Here is a 16,179-nt window from a genome sequence, read left to right on the forward strand (position 1 = left end):
ATTTTCTTATTTCTACTGGTTGTAATTCCACAGGTGGCCTGGGGGAGGCGGTGTGTTCTGCAATCGTGAATGAGCCCGGCTTCACTTTGCAGCGTCTGGCTGTCTCTCATGTTCCCCACAGTGGCAAAATGTCCGACCTGCTCAAAATCTACGGCATTGACTGTGACTCCATTGTGCAGATGGTCAGGAAGATGCTAAACAGCTCGGCCAATGCCAAGTGAACCTGTTCACTTTGGCCCGCCCACTCCACCCAGACCAGCCAATCAAATAACCAGCTCTACAATCACAGTGTCACATGACTTCTCCTCAGATTGTGGCCCCTCCCACCACCTTGTTCACTGTGAATGACCCTTATGTGAGTAAAATAGTAATGTGAGATAATAAGTGGTGTTCATTTTGAAGTATTGGTCATATTTAGTTTTTTTGGTTTTCTTGCAAATAAATACTAATGCACACACAGGAGCTATTTTAGTCACTGACAGGATAAAGTCAACATGAAATGGTGTTCGCAGCCCATTTTATTTCCATGTGATGTATTTTAAGTGAAATCGCTTATTCAAGGAGAAAAATTGTGAAGGACTACTTACTTCCTTTCTGAAACTCTGCTGGCTTGTTGATTGAAACTGAAGCAGCCTTAATGACATCAGTTGAAAAGGAAAGTTGTTTCAGAGGTGGAGCTTGGAAAAATTACGTAGACATATTTTTTTCTTTAAAATAACAGGCACAGATGAATCATTCACAATAAGATCAGAAACGTGTATTAAGGAACTAAATAGGGTCAATTTTGATTTCATGTTGACTTTAAACTCAAAGTTGAAAAGGTCAGCAATGCTAAAATAGTGGCTGCAATTTTGCATCATGACCTCAGAAATCGTCAATATGGTGTATCATGTGATGCTCATATGTTCTTAACAGTGCTGTTTGATAAGACCCAATAATAAAACTTTTTGCAACATTATATTTTAATGCGTTTTTTATTATGATGTTGTTACAAAGATGGGGCGGGGCTGGATTCCATGGGACATGGGAAATAACAACATAATATAAGTGTGCTAAAACATTATTTGACATTACATTAGTAGAGTGTTGTCCAAAGACAAAACAACAATAAGAAAAGATTATCAAATTAGAATGTCTGTATGGTGGTTCAATTCAAACTGTTCAGTCAAGTAATTAATGGTTGTCTTCTGTGAAACAGTTTGTAGTATGGTGTTTACAAAGATGGAATGGCATTTTGTGGTGTTATAAGCACGAAACATGGTGCATTTCTGGACTTAGAAGATGAGGCATGGTTGCTGTTACATATAAACTGTTAACCTGCAACAGACACTTCTTCAGTTAATTTTCTATGTATCTCAACAAGTCATTGAGTAAAGCCTTCTGCATTTGAGTTTGAGAGTTCAAGTGTGTCCTGCCTGTTTAATTTACATTAGTACATGCCAGTTAGAGAGTGAATATGTGAGATTTATAATCCTCATATCCACATGAATGCATAAATTGACACCTGCAACAGACATTGACAATGAGTCACATTTTTAGTTTGTGAACCAAAATACAACGCTTTTTCTTTTTTTAACTTTTGTTCTTCCTTACCTTTAGCTCTGCACTTCAATCATAGTGATACCATCTATTTTTCTCCCTGTTTTAAACCAAGAACAACAGAATCTGTTGAGAGTGTGTATAAATAAGGTTACTCTAATGCCACACATTGTGAAACTCCAAATTATCTGCAATATATTTCATATAGTTCTTTAATGTTTGATTAGTCTTGGGGTTGGGATGTTTTCTCACCACAGAGCACTGTATTTACGCATTGCTCCTCTTGCAGCAAACACAGCAATGCCCCAGCCACAGGACAGAGTATAAACTGTAAATCAATAAGAGAAGTTTGTTATTTAAAATAAAATTAAGCTTAGATCACTTTATTATAGGGAACCGGGGCTAGTTGTCATTGAGTCAAAAGTCAAATTATACAAATATGTGTTTTCTCTAGTGGTTTTGGATGTTGGTTTCAAATATCTAATTTAAAAACTCTTTTAAATTATATTTCTTGTGAATTAAGAAATATAGCCACTTGACAAATCTAATTTGTACAGATAACGAAATTGTAATATATCGTACTGTGACATGATCACACAGGAAGCCGGCATGTTGTTTCCGAGAGTTCCGTTATCCTAGGATCAGCCACATTATGCCGACTCACCGACAAGTGCCATTGCCTATCAGACATTTTTACATCGGCTCTAGCGTGTTTACCTTCCCCTTTGGTGCAGCCGGAAGAGCATCGCGGTTGGATCCTGCGATGCAACCAGGAAGAAATTGCGAGCGTGACTCGGAAGTTACATATTTCCCTCTAACTTTTCCTTTTTCCTCCACTGATGTTTAGATTTAGGATTGGGGTATGGGTATGGGTTGGGAAGTAGTTTAAAAAATATCTATTCCTCTTCACTGTATTACAGCCTGAATTACAGCTAGCTAACAACTAGCTTCACAACTCGCTTTTGGCGCCCCCCAGTGGACATTACACCTGGCCCAACAACACTTATCGCTTTGGCCACTGGGAGCAGTCTTTCGAATTTCGGAAAACACAGATTGATTTTAGCTTAAGAAAACAAAACGTATTGTTTCCGATTTCACTGTGAGATCAGTCTGCTTACAACTTGGCTTGAATGAAAAGGTATGACTTTTATTCCCATTGAGACCAATCAATCAACAAACAGATTTTCAAATCGATACAATACAGGCAACAGATTTTTTGCTATAGCCTCCTATCCAATACTTTATTTTAAGCAAGTACTGTAAACGTCTGTGAACAAATTTGGTTACTCATTCCATATTTATTTATGCAATACAAATGACTGATGTATGTCAATAACCTGAAATATGCTTCCCTCGTTTTGTTATGAACTCCATTTTATTTTTTCTATGGTATACAAAGTTAATTTCCTAGTAAAATCATGGTTAGGTTTAGGGTTTGGGTAAGGGGTCAGACTTTATGGTAAGGCTTAGGTTTGGGTTAGGGGTTAAACTTTCAGTATATGAAAAAATAATTATATTGTTTGTTGGTTCATTTAATTTTCTGTATGGGTGTAAAAGTTGTACGTTTATGTAAGTGAGTCAACTCGATTTCGCCACCTCGTACTATTATTACAACTTCTCAAGCGACCGTGTTGGAATTGGCAGGTTTCACTGATACAACTTACCCTATATAGTGGTGGTGATACAATAAACTTTACCAGGGCAATAATGTTGAAATGTTCAATAATTTTTTTTTTTTTTTTTAATTTATTTTTTTTTTTTAACTGAGTTTATAGAAGAAGAATTTGACTTTCAGAAATAAACCTACATGAGATATATCATTGAAGTACAAAGTGTGACAAATAAACCTGATCTCCCCATATTATAAAATAATATACAACATTGTTTAATGTGTCTATGACTTCTAACTGTCACTTTTTAATACTGACCTTATGGGACCTTATGTTAGGAAATTAAACACAGATTTTAGCTAAGGATCTCTATCAATCCAGCACTTTCAAGCATTGTTTTTTATGTAGAAGCTGCACAGAAGAGGCACATCTTTGGTCTCAAAGCACAATTGAGGAAGGTACCATGATAAGAGTGTAGATGCAGAATAGTCACAAACAAAGCAGCACAATAACCCCAGATAACATCTGTAGAGTAGGAGAGAATGAAGAAAACAGGCTTTTTCAATATAAAGTAATTATATATATATATCAAATGGTCTGTGGAAAGATTAAAGCAGTTGATTTAAACTTAATGAAATTACCTTTCCTATGGTAAGGTGGCCCTTTACATCTTTTAGTGTGTGGTGGCAAACCTTATGGACAATAAATAAATAAATAAATAAGTTAATTAATTAAATAAATTAAAATAAAAAATCTCCTGTTCACAGTAACTGCTCAACCAAACCTATATAATATCAACTGTAGCCTATCATTTCAAGTTAGGGGAAGATGGGGTAAGATGCCCCCCTTAAAAACAATGTGAATTTACTTTAAAATGAACCATATATAGAAATACATTTAGCATACAGGATGATGATGCACCATCCAATATATTATCAAGGGAAATATAAACTGCTGTCTTAGCACAAAATTTAAAATTATGAAAAGGGGCCATCTTGCCCCACTACTATAACAATTTTATATAATTATTATACTTTACACATTTGACATCTTTCAATGTCCCGGTAACACTTTACAATAAGGTACCATTTGTTAACATTGGTTAAATATTCACTCAGTAATTTTTGTCCTCATTTAAATAGTTTTACTTTTAAAGAAATGAGCAGCAATTTTGAAATATATATATATAAAATCATGACCACTCGTTTGAGATGAAGAGTTCAGTCATATCAGTAACCTAATAAAAGCTCTTTTATTCTACATGGAACAGGGGCACCTGTTTAAATTATGCTGCATCCAGGCCACTAGGTGTCAGTGTAAGCCAATGTAAGCCACTTCGACGTTATTCAAAAACTTCTGAGTGCACCTAACAACATTAATTAACACGAGCTAACAATGACCAATACTTTTACAGCATTTATTAATCATAATTAATGTTAATATCAAAATATACTAATACATTTTTTAAATCCAAAGTTGTATTTGTTAACATTAGTTAATGCACTATGAAGTAACATGAACTAACAATGAACACCTAACATTAACAAAGATAAATTATGCTGTTAAAAATATATAGTTAATTGTTAGTTCATGATACGTAATGCATTAACTAATGTTAACAAATGGAACCTTACTGTAAAGTGTTACCAATGTCCCTGATACATTTTTGTCACAATAACTTATCTTACCACAGCATGCACCTACAAACTCAAAAATGATGGCGAAGAACACACCAAGGACCAAAGGAACAGAAGCGGCTGAGAGAGAAAAAAAAAGATATATATATATATATATATATATATATATATATATATATATATATATATATATATATATTGACTGTATCAGTTAAACCACACCTTTTGTATTCAGTGAAAGAGAAACTAAAATCTCAAAAGCTGGCTATTAAACATGAACAATGATCAGTTTCACAAACACTTAGGGTTGTTGAGTGTAAATAATGGAAAACAAAGTCTATTTCTTACAATAATATGGCCTGTAGAGTATTAGTGCACAGCCCAGGCCAAAGCAAACAGAGAAGAAATGGTAAAATTTATCTGTGAGGTAAAAAAAAAAAAAAAAAAGTCAACACTATTATTAAAATAAATACTAAAAACTACAACTTTCAGTTTTGATTTCACAAGAGTTGATTTAGCAAACTTACAATGATTGAAGTAATCCACAGCATTCTAAAACAGAATTGCAGATTCTTATTAAATTGAATTATAATCATGACTTTAGTTTTATTTGGCTTTTTAGTTTGAGTTAAACACATAGACTACACATGTATTTATTTATTTTTTTCAAAATTATGGGTCTATTATTTATGGTCTCAAAGTAGTCTTGCAAAGTTTAAATTCCTGTAAAAAAAAAAAAAAAAAAAAAAAAACATTGTAAATTCACTTGGTCAAATGAAGCAAAATGATAACCATATATTCTTACCATTGGGTCGACACTTCATCTGGGTCACATACATTCACCTTGCTTTGATACAGTGGCTTAATTGTGTTGTAACCTTTAACATTGACAGTGACGAATGTCAAAAAATGGCATGCATGTAAATTCCCAAAACATATTTTCACTTTCGGTTGATGAGCAAAACCAGATGTAGCAAAACATTGTATGCTCAATAGTCACATGAAATTGCTGTGACAAAACCCTGAAAAGCTGACAAATACAATTAAAGGAACGCAAGTTAAAGGGAAAGTTCACCCGATACTGAAAATTCTCTAAAGAGGACGACGTTGGACAGTATATGAGTAAAGGTGAGTGATGATATTTGTTTTGCTATAAATCTATAAAACTAGCTTTATTTCAACTAGTGAGAAGTATTATATTTTTGGGATTTACATAATTAAGGAAAAAGTGACCATCCAAAAATTATGAACACTCTGAGGTTGTAATCGCGTCGTGGCCGTTACTCTTCGGGTGCCCGTTAATGACAATAATTCAATAGGCCGGCGTCAATTATTCAGTTTAATCCATGGTTACTGCGTTTCAAGACGTAGTTTTTTATTTTTATTTTTTTTTATTATTTATTTAGACATATTCATTTTTTCGTCTTAAATGCTCTAGTGGTTGTATAAAACAGGTTATTTCCATATTGCGTTTTTCAGCCTTATCAAACGATGAAATTATACGATGATACGATGAAAAAATATCAGGCCACAATGAAACCGTTAAGTAAACCAAGGAAAGAGGATTCAGTAAGGTAAGGTTTAGGCAGACGACTCACTACAACCAAAGTGCAGTACCCCGGCATCTGCTGTGTAACAACCAATGACCAGCATATACGTCATGTCATCGTCATCACAAAAGGGGTGCAATATGTTTTATTAAACACGAAATAGTACACTTAAAACCCTTACAATGTTGAATTGTTAGGCATATTACAAAAATATGCCTAACATGTCTTTGAGAATAGCTGAAATAGACAAAAAACTAGCAAGTAGCTAGCTAGCAAGACACACAACAGTGCTAGCTAGGTTTGGTTAGCAGTAGCTAGCTAACCTAGTCAAGATATTGCTAATCAGATGTCTCCTTGTGTTTTTGTACAGCAATGGACATTTTTGTTAAACAAAAACTCACCAACTGGAATCTTGAGTGCCTCGTTGAAAAATTTGCAGGTAACCATTCACAAACATCTTTTTCAGTTTAAATAGAATGTATATAATGTAATCCATGCCTGCTTTTACTGTTTGTTATCTTCCAGATGAGCAGATAGATGATGACAGTTTCTTGTTATTGGATGAGAACACAATTGCAGCACTCATCCCAAAAATTGGCCTCCGACTAAACTTTTTAAAACATTTCCAAGAACTAAAATTAGTAATGCAATACATGCAATATATCTGTTTTCGTTGCCAAGCAATCATAGCTGACTTGAAACAATTTTTTACACACTTAAGGGCAGTCCACAGCATTAACAGTGCTTCTGCACATTTTGAATGCAATCTGAATGGTTGTCAAAGGACTTTTTATTATATGAGATCATACAGAAGGCACCTAGTTCAACACAATATTGACCATGACACCAGCAACTCAGCTAGGTGTGATTCTGACCAGGCTCCCAGTTTGAAATTTGAGGCACTTGATGCTCAAGAACATTCTTGTAAGGAAGTGTCTGACTTTAGTGGGGTTTGTGATTTGGATGATTTGGAAGAAGAGGATATGACAGATCGGGTAGCTTTTTTCCTGGCTAAACTGAAATCGAAGTCTTCACAGACTTTCACTGATGTTCATTTTACAGTGCAGGAAACATCAAGTCTGTAGTCTGATATTGTCTCCAAGCTTCAGGAAAGAACAATGTCTTTGCTTAAAGATCTTGGACAAGACAAAAGCATAGAAGCACAAGAATTGAACAGTCAATTCGAGGTAGCTTCTGAGCCTTTCAAAGGCCTAGAAACTGAATATAGGCAAATGAAGTATTTTATGCAGTCTGGCAACTTCATTCAGCCAGTTGAGGAGGCTTTCCCGGGCATTTCCTATGTTCAGCACACAGATTCCAACAGTGGTACAGTTAAGCAAATTTCAGTGCGTGACACGTTTCAGCGTATTCCACTTAGACCTCTCCTAAAAAAGATACTTGAACTGCCAGGTATCATGTCTAAGGTCGTTGCATGGCAGAAGCAAGACAGTGGTGCTCTGCAAGACTTTTGTGATGGTGAGCTCTGCAAAAACCATGCCCTGTTCTCCCATGAAGTCTCTATTCCTCTTCTTCTTTACATTGATGATGTAGAGACTGTGAATCCCCTTGGCTCAAAGACATCTGTCCACAAATTAGGATTTATGTATTTTGCTATCAAATGTTTACCGAAAGAGCTGCTTTCCAGCCTTACCTCCCTATTTTTGCTGGCAGTCTACAAAACTGATGACACCAAAACCTATGGCATTGATGCCGTTTTAAAGCCCGTAGTGGAGGACGTGAAATCATTAGAGAAAGAGGGTGTTGATATCAAAACAGCATCCTTTGAGGGAACAGTAAATGTCAGCATCTGCCAGGTTGTTGGTGATAATTTGGGGCTGAATGCAGTTCTTGGATTTACTGTAAGCTTTGCAAGCAATTATGCTTGCTGGTGGTGCCGTGTTCCAAAAGAAGTCCTTAGGGTACAGATAAAAGAAGACCGTGGCATTCTCCGAACTGCTGAGTCCAATGAGAGAGACATTGGTCTTGATAATGTCTCAGACACTGGCCTAAAATGTGCAAGTGCCCTCAATGATCTCCACTTTTTTGATGTCAGCAAAAACATGGCGCCAGACATTATGCATGACATCTTAGAAGGTGTAGGGAGTTATGAGATGAAGCTGATCATAACTCACTGATTGAGGAAGGACACTTCACTGTAGACACTAAATTACAGGATCACAAGCTTTGACTATGGCATTAGTGATGTCCACAACAAGCCCACTTTGATTACAAAGCATTACCTGCGTAACAAAGATGGGGTCATGAAGCAGACAGCAGCACAGATGTGGTGCCTTTTGAGACTGTTTCCTCTAATGGTTGGAGATCTAGTCCCAGAGTCAAATAGGTTCTGGGAGCTACTGCTTCTCCTTCTTTCCTGCATGGAATTTATTTTTTTCTCCATCTCTCACTGTCGAGAGCACAATCTACTTGAAGTGGCTAATAGAGGAGCACCATACTCTCTTTCTTGAGTTGTACCCACATCAACATCTGAAACCTAAACACCACTTCATGTTGCATTATCCAAGAGCCATAAGACAGCTTGGGCCATTGGTGCAGTTTTGGACTATGCGATTTGAAGCGAAGCATGGCTTCTTTAAACGCATAAGCCATATCACGTGCAACTTCAGGAATATCTGTAAGACGATGGCCATTAGACATCAAGTAATGTTGTGTTACAATTTCTTTTCTGGAGGTGTCTTTGATCACAGTGTTGAAGTTGGCCAAGGTCACAGCACTATTCTCGCTGATCTTGAGAGATGTGATGAAATCCAAGGAGGCTTGGAAAATATTCCATCCTACACAGAGGTGTATGTGCCAGCCTGGGTAGAACTTAAGGGAACAACATATAGGCCAGGTATGACAGTGTTTGTGTCTTACTGTTCAAGTGGTGACCCACAATTTGGATGTATAAGACACTGCTTGGCTTTTAACTCCAAATTCATATTAGTGGTTGAGAAGTTAGTCACTGTTGGATTTGAAAGGCATTTATTTGCCTTTGCTGTGCAACACACTCGTGCCATCACATGTATTGATGTCACTGATCTGACTGATCATCATCCTGTTCATACAGTTCAGTCATTCAGAAAGAATGATGACTGTTTTTGTGTCTCTCCGATACAGGGTGTTGTAATGGTCTGAAAAAATTTGAAATCAGTTATTGTTTAAAATGGTCAAATATAATGTCATTTAATTCCATGTAATCTAACCATATCTGGTTTAATCCATATAAAGTTTTCTTAGTGTAGGCTTTTCAAAAATTATTTAGAAAATCAGTTTGCATTTTGTCAAACAAATACAGTCTAGGTAGGGGAAGATATTTTTTTGTTGGAGGCAAGCTTCATCATTATCTAGCTCCAAGCATGCATAGAGTTCTGTGAAACCAGAGGTGCCTATGTCCACAAGCCAGCTATGGAGACGGGTCAGGACCAGTAGACCTTTGACATAGAATTTGTGCACATTTCAGGCTTGGCAGTTGTGTGAGTCAAAAAGTGCAATATGAAATATGATTTGTATTTCCAAGTATTCCTTATCAATTTCTCAGTTCATTTTAAATGCATTAAGTTAACTTATATTTTTATATAGAATACTGTATATTGTATTTGCCTAAACATTGTTTTTATTTTTAATTTTTTTCCTGTAGAACAGTATCCCACCACAGCACAGCACTGCATATGAAAATGCGCAGGCCACCATTGCATCTGAAATTGCACAGCCCAACTCTGCATCAGAAAATACACAGCCAACATTTGTTCTTAATCTTTTTCCAGATGACACGTTTGTATGTTTCCTGACAACTAGGAAAAGCATGACTACTGACAACTATTTTTAATTTGTTGTCAGTACCTTTTTGTAAAGTAACATTTCCTATTTGCATTCAGTAAGATACTGTAGTTTACTGACAACTCTGCTATGTACCAGGATATCTGTGCAATACTGATGAAAGCACCACATGGACCCTCCATTGTGGAGAGTCTAGAGAGTAATAAAATTACCACCAAGCAAAGACGTGCAATGGTGCGAATTACTGTTTCTTATCTTATTGAGAAATATGGCGAAACGTGAGTATAAATACGTTGTATTTGCATGTATTTTCACCCAAATCAAGACAGAATGAGACTATCTATTTTGAAACAATGTTTTTCTTTCTTATTTGGCAATCATAATACAGACCATCAACAGAGACCAAAAAGGCAATGGCCATGTCTCTAGTAGAGACATTTCCCTGTCTCCGTGACCCTGAAGGAAATGGCTTTGTGAGTATATTCATCTTATTTTATTCTGCTGACTGACATTACCTATCTCAGCTGTCATTTAACTTTTCTGTTATATTGAGTTATACTGGTCAACTTTTCGTTCCCTTTTATGATTTATTTTTATTTTTATGTGAGTCCACCATTACTGGTGTTTTTTGCACATTGGTGATTTAAGGTTGCAAATGATACTATGTAGATTTTGAAACATTATATAACAACAACAACAAACATTATCTTTCAGGAGGCCTGGTTCAGCCAGGGGCGAAAACACAGGCCTTCCACAGGATTTCTTGAGGAGCGCCTTCGCAATATAAGAAAGAGGATGCGGAGATTAAGAACACAGCCCTCCGTAGTGCCTGTCTGTGAGGAGAGGTTGACTTTCATTCCTAGTAAGACTTCTGCTTATAAACAACTACAGCACCCTTGGTAAATATAAGAAAATCAAGCTGTGGAAACATGTCTTTCCTGTCTATATTCTTAGTCTTTCATTAAAATATTTAAAATATAACCTTTAAGTAATTTAAGGAATAATTGATAATGATCCATTGAATTATTGAAAAAACAAATGCACAACCAGAGGTGGTAGACAACAAAAGTCTTTTTATTTATTTATTTATTTTATTAGATTCTTAATTTTTTTTTTTTCAAGTAAAAGTTCCTAAACATTCTTATAACAACATAAAGTTACTTGACAAGAAAAATGCCATAAGATATTATGTCTAGAGAAAATCTAAATTTTAGTAAGATTTGTTTAAAACAATGAAAAACTATTTGCTAATGGGGTAAGACAAATCAACTTAAATTCATTGGGAAAACAAGTTTATTTTTCTTAACCTCGTTGGCAGATTATTTTTCTTGTTGTAAGAATAAAGTCAGATTTCTCTGAAAACAAGACTTAATATCTTATGCCATTTTGCTTGACAAGAAAATTTGTTTTAAGAATGTTTAGATATTTTTACAGTAAAACAGGACAAAAATACTGGGTAAAAAAAAAATATTTTTTTTGCTGTGTAATGTGGCACAAGTCTTCATAGCTAGTTGATAGTGTCACTTTAGAAATAATTATGGTGCTTTTAATCAGTTATTGGGGTAACAAGGGTGCGTGTGTGTGAGAGAGAGAGAGAGCGAGCGAATGAACGGGCTTGTGTGATTACCTGCTTCTGCCATGACTCTCGTCTTGGAGATTATTTAGCCATTCAAACTATTCTCCTCACTATGTATGGGGTCAATACTGACACATGTCCTTTTCCATTCTCATTATTAACATTACCAGTAGATATAAACTTCTTACTTATTCTTACTTAGAGATGTCCTGATTTGTGTATCTCAGCAACCTTTTTTTGCAATACTGTATTCTATGACTGTAGAAATTTGGCCTGTGTGTCACCTCATATTTATACTCCAGTAAAATTATATTGTGGATTTTCCCCCCACATTTATTTACTTTGATTTTTCAATCATTTTACTTGACTTAAAGGTTAGATTTTTGTGAATATTTGAATGAAAGAGCAAGAGGATTATCAGCCTGTTTTGCTCATATTTACCAAGGGTGGCAATATTTGTGGAGGGCACTGTACATATACAGCTGATGTAAATTAACCAGTATGACTTTTCACATTGCCAACTTACCTCTCAACAGCATCAACTTTGTCTTCTGAGAGAGCAATTCAATTAAAAGAATGGCTAAAAAAACAATACCAGACCACAGGTTGAGCAGTATATGAAAGCAACTGCTCTTTTTAGGGCTCACTGGATTCGCCAGAACAGCTCCAAACCAATATCTGAGATTTTATCAGAGTTCCCTCGTCTAATGGATACCCCAGGCATGGTAAATGCAACATAACCTCAGTGTCTTTTTCGCTCTGTTGCCCAGTAGATTGAAGCAGATGAATTCTAATTTTGATTTAATAATAACTGTAATAACATTAATCATGTGATAAAGTGCCAGCCTCACTTTCATCACTTTAAAAAACTGAGTAAAATTAAAATACAATAAAAAATACATTGAATTTATCACTAAAATTCTATGACGTTATAATCATAATTGTCATAATCATAATTTCCAACTACAGATATCTCAAGACTTTAGTGTACTTCACCCTGATGCTGCTGACAAATTGTGCTCATCCTGGTTGCCTGACTTTGCTGACAAGATCCTGGCCTTTGCTAAAAGAGATGGACGACAAATGGATTTACTCAATTTAGACAACATGTCTGCAGGTTAGTAATTATGTAAAATCAAATGCAGAAGAAACAGTTGCATTAAAAGTACTTGCCCCTTCTTGATCTTCTCTTTTCTCACTTTTTAAAAACACTAAAATGCTGTTTAGCTCAAACTCAAATAACTTTCATTCCTCTGCAAAACACAAATTATTGTTGATGTGTGCGAACTATAACAAAATTGTCGCACCAGTTGAAAAATGTTGTTGCAATCTGGAGCCCTGGAAAAAAGAAGTTACATTTTGGTCTGTTTCTTACACAAAGCTATCGAATCAGAAGACAAGGATTAAACCACTGGACTCTGGAAGGTATGGATTACCTTCATGTTGCCTTTAGGTCAGTTTTGGAATGTTTCGGACCCCATTGACTTGTATTAAAAGGACAAACAGACATCTCCTTCAAAATATCTTTGTTTGTGTTCTGCAGAAGTAAGAAAGTCATATGAGTTTGAGATGGCATGAGGATGAGAAAACTGTGAAAGAAGTAGATCTTTTTGGTGAACTATTCCTTTAAAGCCACACAAAACCAGCAACATTTAAAATTCTTGTTAGTGCAGCGGTTGTTTAGGAGCTGAGAGGTGTATTTTAGCTACTGTCCAGGACGCATTGAGGATGGACTAGTGTTTACACCTAAAATGTGATGTGGTCACTTGTGCTTTGATGACCTCCATATAGTATATGCTTTTTGTGATCCAGTTACAAAACATTTTGGGCCCCATTTACACCTGTATTTAGTGCTGATCGCTTGTGATCGGATCACTGAAATGAACTTTTATCTCCTTTTAGATACCAAAGGCACCATGGCACTGAAAATTTTACCTCAGATCATTCCACCATCAGTGTACAAGATTGGCAACAAAACCTTCCAGCCAACTATTGAGGAAGCCAGAACCTCTTTCATTGATGTACAACCAGTAAGTAGAACATGTGAAAACAACACCAAAGCAGGCTCATTTATTTATTTTAAATTACAGCTGTTCATCAAATGCACTAAACCTGTAACAATTTTTTGGTAAGGAGTACATACACTTTAATGTTTGATGTTATTTTCTTATTTAGTCTGGAACCAACATGGTGCAGTACCTACTAAAACAGAGGGAGGAGAGGCCCTTCCCATTTGTCTTAGAACTTGGAGTTGGTGGACAGTTTTTTGTGGTGGTGAATGGGGAAGCCCTAGAAGAGCAGACTCTCCTCAAGGCAGTAGATGTTTGTTTTAAGTCCTTTTTTTGCTTTGACACCCACTTTCCAAAACAATGCGCCCTTGCATGGGAGTTTTTGCAGCAGGTAGTTTATGAGATGCCTGGTTCCGAAAATTCAACAATTCGCTTTTTGCGTGCCTCCATTTATGCTGCTGAGGACTAAATTGTTTATTAAACTAACTAATGCAGGTATTTTGTATCCATGTATGTATCTATATTTATTTATTTATTTATTTATTTGGTGTATTGTGAATTGATTTGCTACAATTTAGGAATTAATGTACATTCTTAATAATTAAAGCACTGCCTTGTTCCAAAAATTTAATTAAACATTGTTTGAATTATTTGATGCTGGACTAAATAAATTAAATGTTAAATAAAAATATTGATAGTATTTATTTAATTTGATATGCTGTAAAATAACTATTTGCTATTATTTTGTCATCCAAAAGCTTTTTAATAGTTTTTTAATTTTCTGCCTGGTTCAGAATAAAATGATAATTTTTGCTGGCCATTTACTAATTAAATAAAATACTTTCATGTTGTACATGTATACTGTTGTTTATTTGAATTTTTGTGAAACATGTTTTTTTGTTTTTGTTTTTTATAAACATGTTTTTAAATAAGCATAGCATGCTTATTACTATTTTTAGTAGTAGATTATCTAAAATAAAGAACCTTTAAAAATTAGTCGCTTTAACCCAGCATCATGTCAAGAAACAACCCAGCACACTGGTTAAAAGCAAGCTGAGTCAAAAACCCAGCATGTGTTCTGTCCAATATTTACCCAGCACTGGGTTACCAAACAACCCAGCAATGGTTATTTTTAACCCAGCATTTTTTAGAGTGTAATGATTTACTCACCCTCATTATATCCCAGATGTGTATGACTTTCTTTCTTCTGCAGAACACAAACAAAGATTTTTAGAAGCATATTTCAGCTCTGTAGTTCCATACAATGGAATTCAACAGGGTCCAAAACATTGAAGAAAAAAAAAAACATAAAGGCAGCATAAAAGTAATCCATACGACTCTTGTGGTTAAATCCATGTCTTCAGAAGTGACATGATAGTAAATAATGAGAGAATTTTAATTTTGGGGTGAACGATTCCTTTAAGCTCGATTAACAGAATTCTATTAGTGGCATAATGTTGATTACCACAAACAAACAAATAAATAATACGATTTTATTTATTTATCTATTTGTTTTTTGTTTGTTTTTTTGTAAGAAAAAAACATGTTTACAATGAGGCACTTGCAATGGAAGTGAATGGGGCCAGTCCATAAACATTAAAATACACACCATTTCAAAAGTATAGCCACACAATGTAAACCTGTTATACTTGTTAACATGATTTTAGTGTGATAAGATTGTTCACTAATCTTATCTGTGTAAGTTATATCAAACATAACATCTTCATTTTCATGACAGCATATAAATAACTTCAACTCGTTCCTCCTTTTCTTTAAAAAAGGCAAAAATCTGGGTTACAGTGAGGCACTTACAATAGAAGGCAGAAATGTGATGCTTATAATTTTTTTAAATCATTTACATAAATTCTTCTATTAAAACTTGTGTATTATTTGAGCTGTTAAGTTGTTTAAATGAACGTTTTTATGGTCATTTTAAGGTTTTAGGGTTAACAGCATAGCATCCAAGTTGGAAAACTGAATATAACTTTACACAGAAAAGGTTAGTAAGTGATTTTATCACACTAAAATCATGTTAACACGCTTATTGTTTACATCTTGTGGCTATATTTTTGAAACTGAGCATTTTAACGTTTACAGATTGGCCCCATTCACTTCCATTGTAAGTGCCTCACTGTAACCCAGATTTTTGCGGGGTTTTTTTTGTTGTTGTTGTTGTTGTTGTTGTTTTTTTTAAGAAAAGGAGGGACAAGTCCAAATTATTTGTTGACAAAACTATTTTGTTAACCAACATTATGCCACAAATACTGTCGACTGAGCTTAACTTGTATTTAACCCGAAATATTGCTTTAATTTTCAAAATTTGCATTTGGTATTCACAATTTAAAATATTATTAACCAGCAGGTGGAAGCATTGAGCAACATTTGAGCGCAGAATGGCATTTTATTAAAGAACCATCTGTGCATCTGACACACAAGAGAGACTTGCCTTCGTGTACAGAAAGCAAAGCACTATGGTTG

The 16,179-nt window shown here is 35.1% G+C and overlaps 2 protein-coding genes across 9 annotated transcripts in view; both read left to right on the plus strand.

Annotated features, from left to right (window-relative positions):
• LOC127427869 (transketolase-like) overlaps window positions 1–894 on the plus strand; it is a 32,517-nt gene extending 31,623 nt beyond the window's left edge. The window contains exon 14 of the mRNA XM_051675743.1: window positions 34–894. Coding sequence (XP_051531703.1) covers window positions 34–221 — 188 coding nt within the window. The 3' untranslated portion in view covers window positions 222–894. The remainder of the gene's footprint in view (window positions 1–33) is intronic.
• Window positions 895–5,895: 5,001 nt separating this feature from the next.
• On the plus strand, window positions 5,896–14,540 carry LOC127427908 (uncharacterized). 8 transcript variants are annotated; one of them, XR_007894996.1, is made up of 9 exons: window positions 5,934–6,775; window positions 9,977–10,114; window positions 10,255–10,394; window positions 10,505–10,589; window positions 10,831–10,978; window positions 12,333–12,417; window positions 12,662–12,809; window positions 13,595–13,722; window positions 13,868–14,537. XR_007894996.1 is itself a non-coding variant. In XM_051675839.1 (8 exons), exons 5-8 carry the CDS (start codon window positions 12,310–12,312, stop codon window positions 14,168–14,170), a joined length of 687 nt encoding a protein of 228 aa, XP_051531799.1. In that variant the 5' UTR covers window positions 5,896–5,914; window positions 6,707–6,775; window positions 9,977–10,589; window positions 10,831–10,978; window positions 12,229–12,309; the 3' UTR covers window positions 14,171–14,432. The 8 variants fall into 8 exon arrangements, 3 of the variants coding, with proteins under 3 accessions (XP_051531799.1, XP_051531800.1, XP_051531798.1); XM_051675839.1 differs by adding an exon at window positions 5,896–5,914 and having other exon boundaries at window positions 6,707–6,775; window positions 9,977–10,589; window positions 12,229–12,417; window positions 13,868–14,432; XR_007894993.1 differs by having other exon boundaries at window positions 5,923–6,775; window positions 6,862–10,589; window positions 12,229–12,417; window positions 13,868–14,540.
• Window positions 14,541–16,179: the final 1,639 nt, after the last annotated feature.

This window comes from Myxocyprinus asiaticus, chromosome 37 (assembly GCF_019703515.2).
Source record: "Myxocyprinus asiaticus isolate MX2 ecotype Aquarium Trade chromosome 37, UBuf_Myxa_2, whole genome shotgun sequence".
Classification (NCBI taxonomy): domain Eukaryota; kingdom Metazoa; phylum Chordata; class Actinopteri; order Cypriniformes; family Catostomidae; genus Myxocyprinus; species Myxocyprinus asiaticus.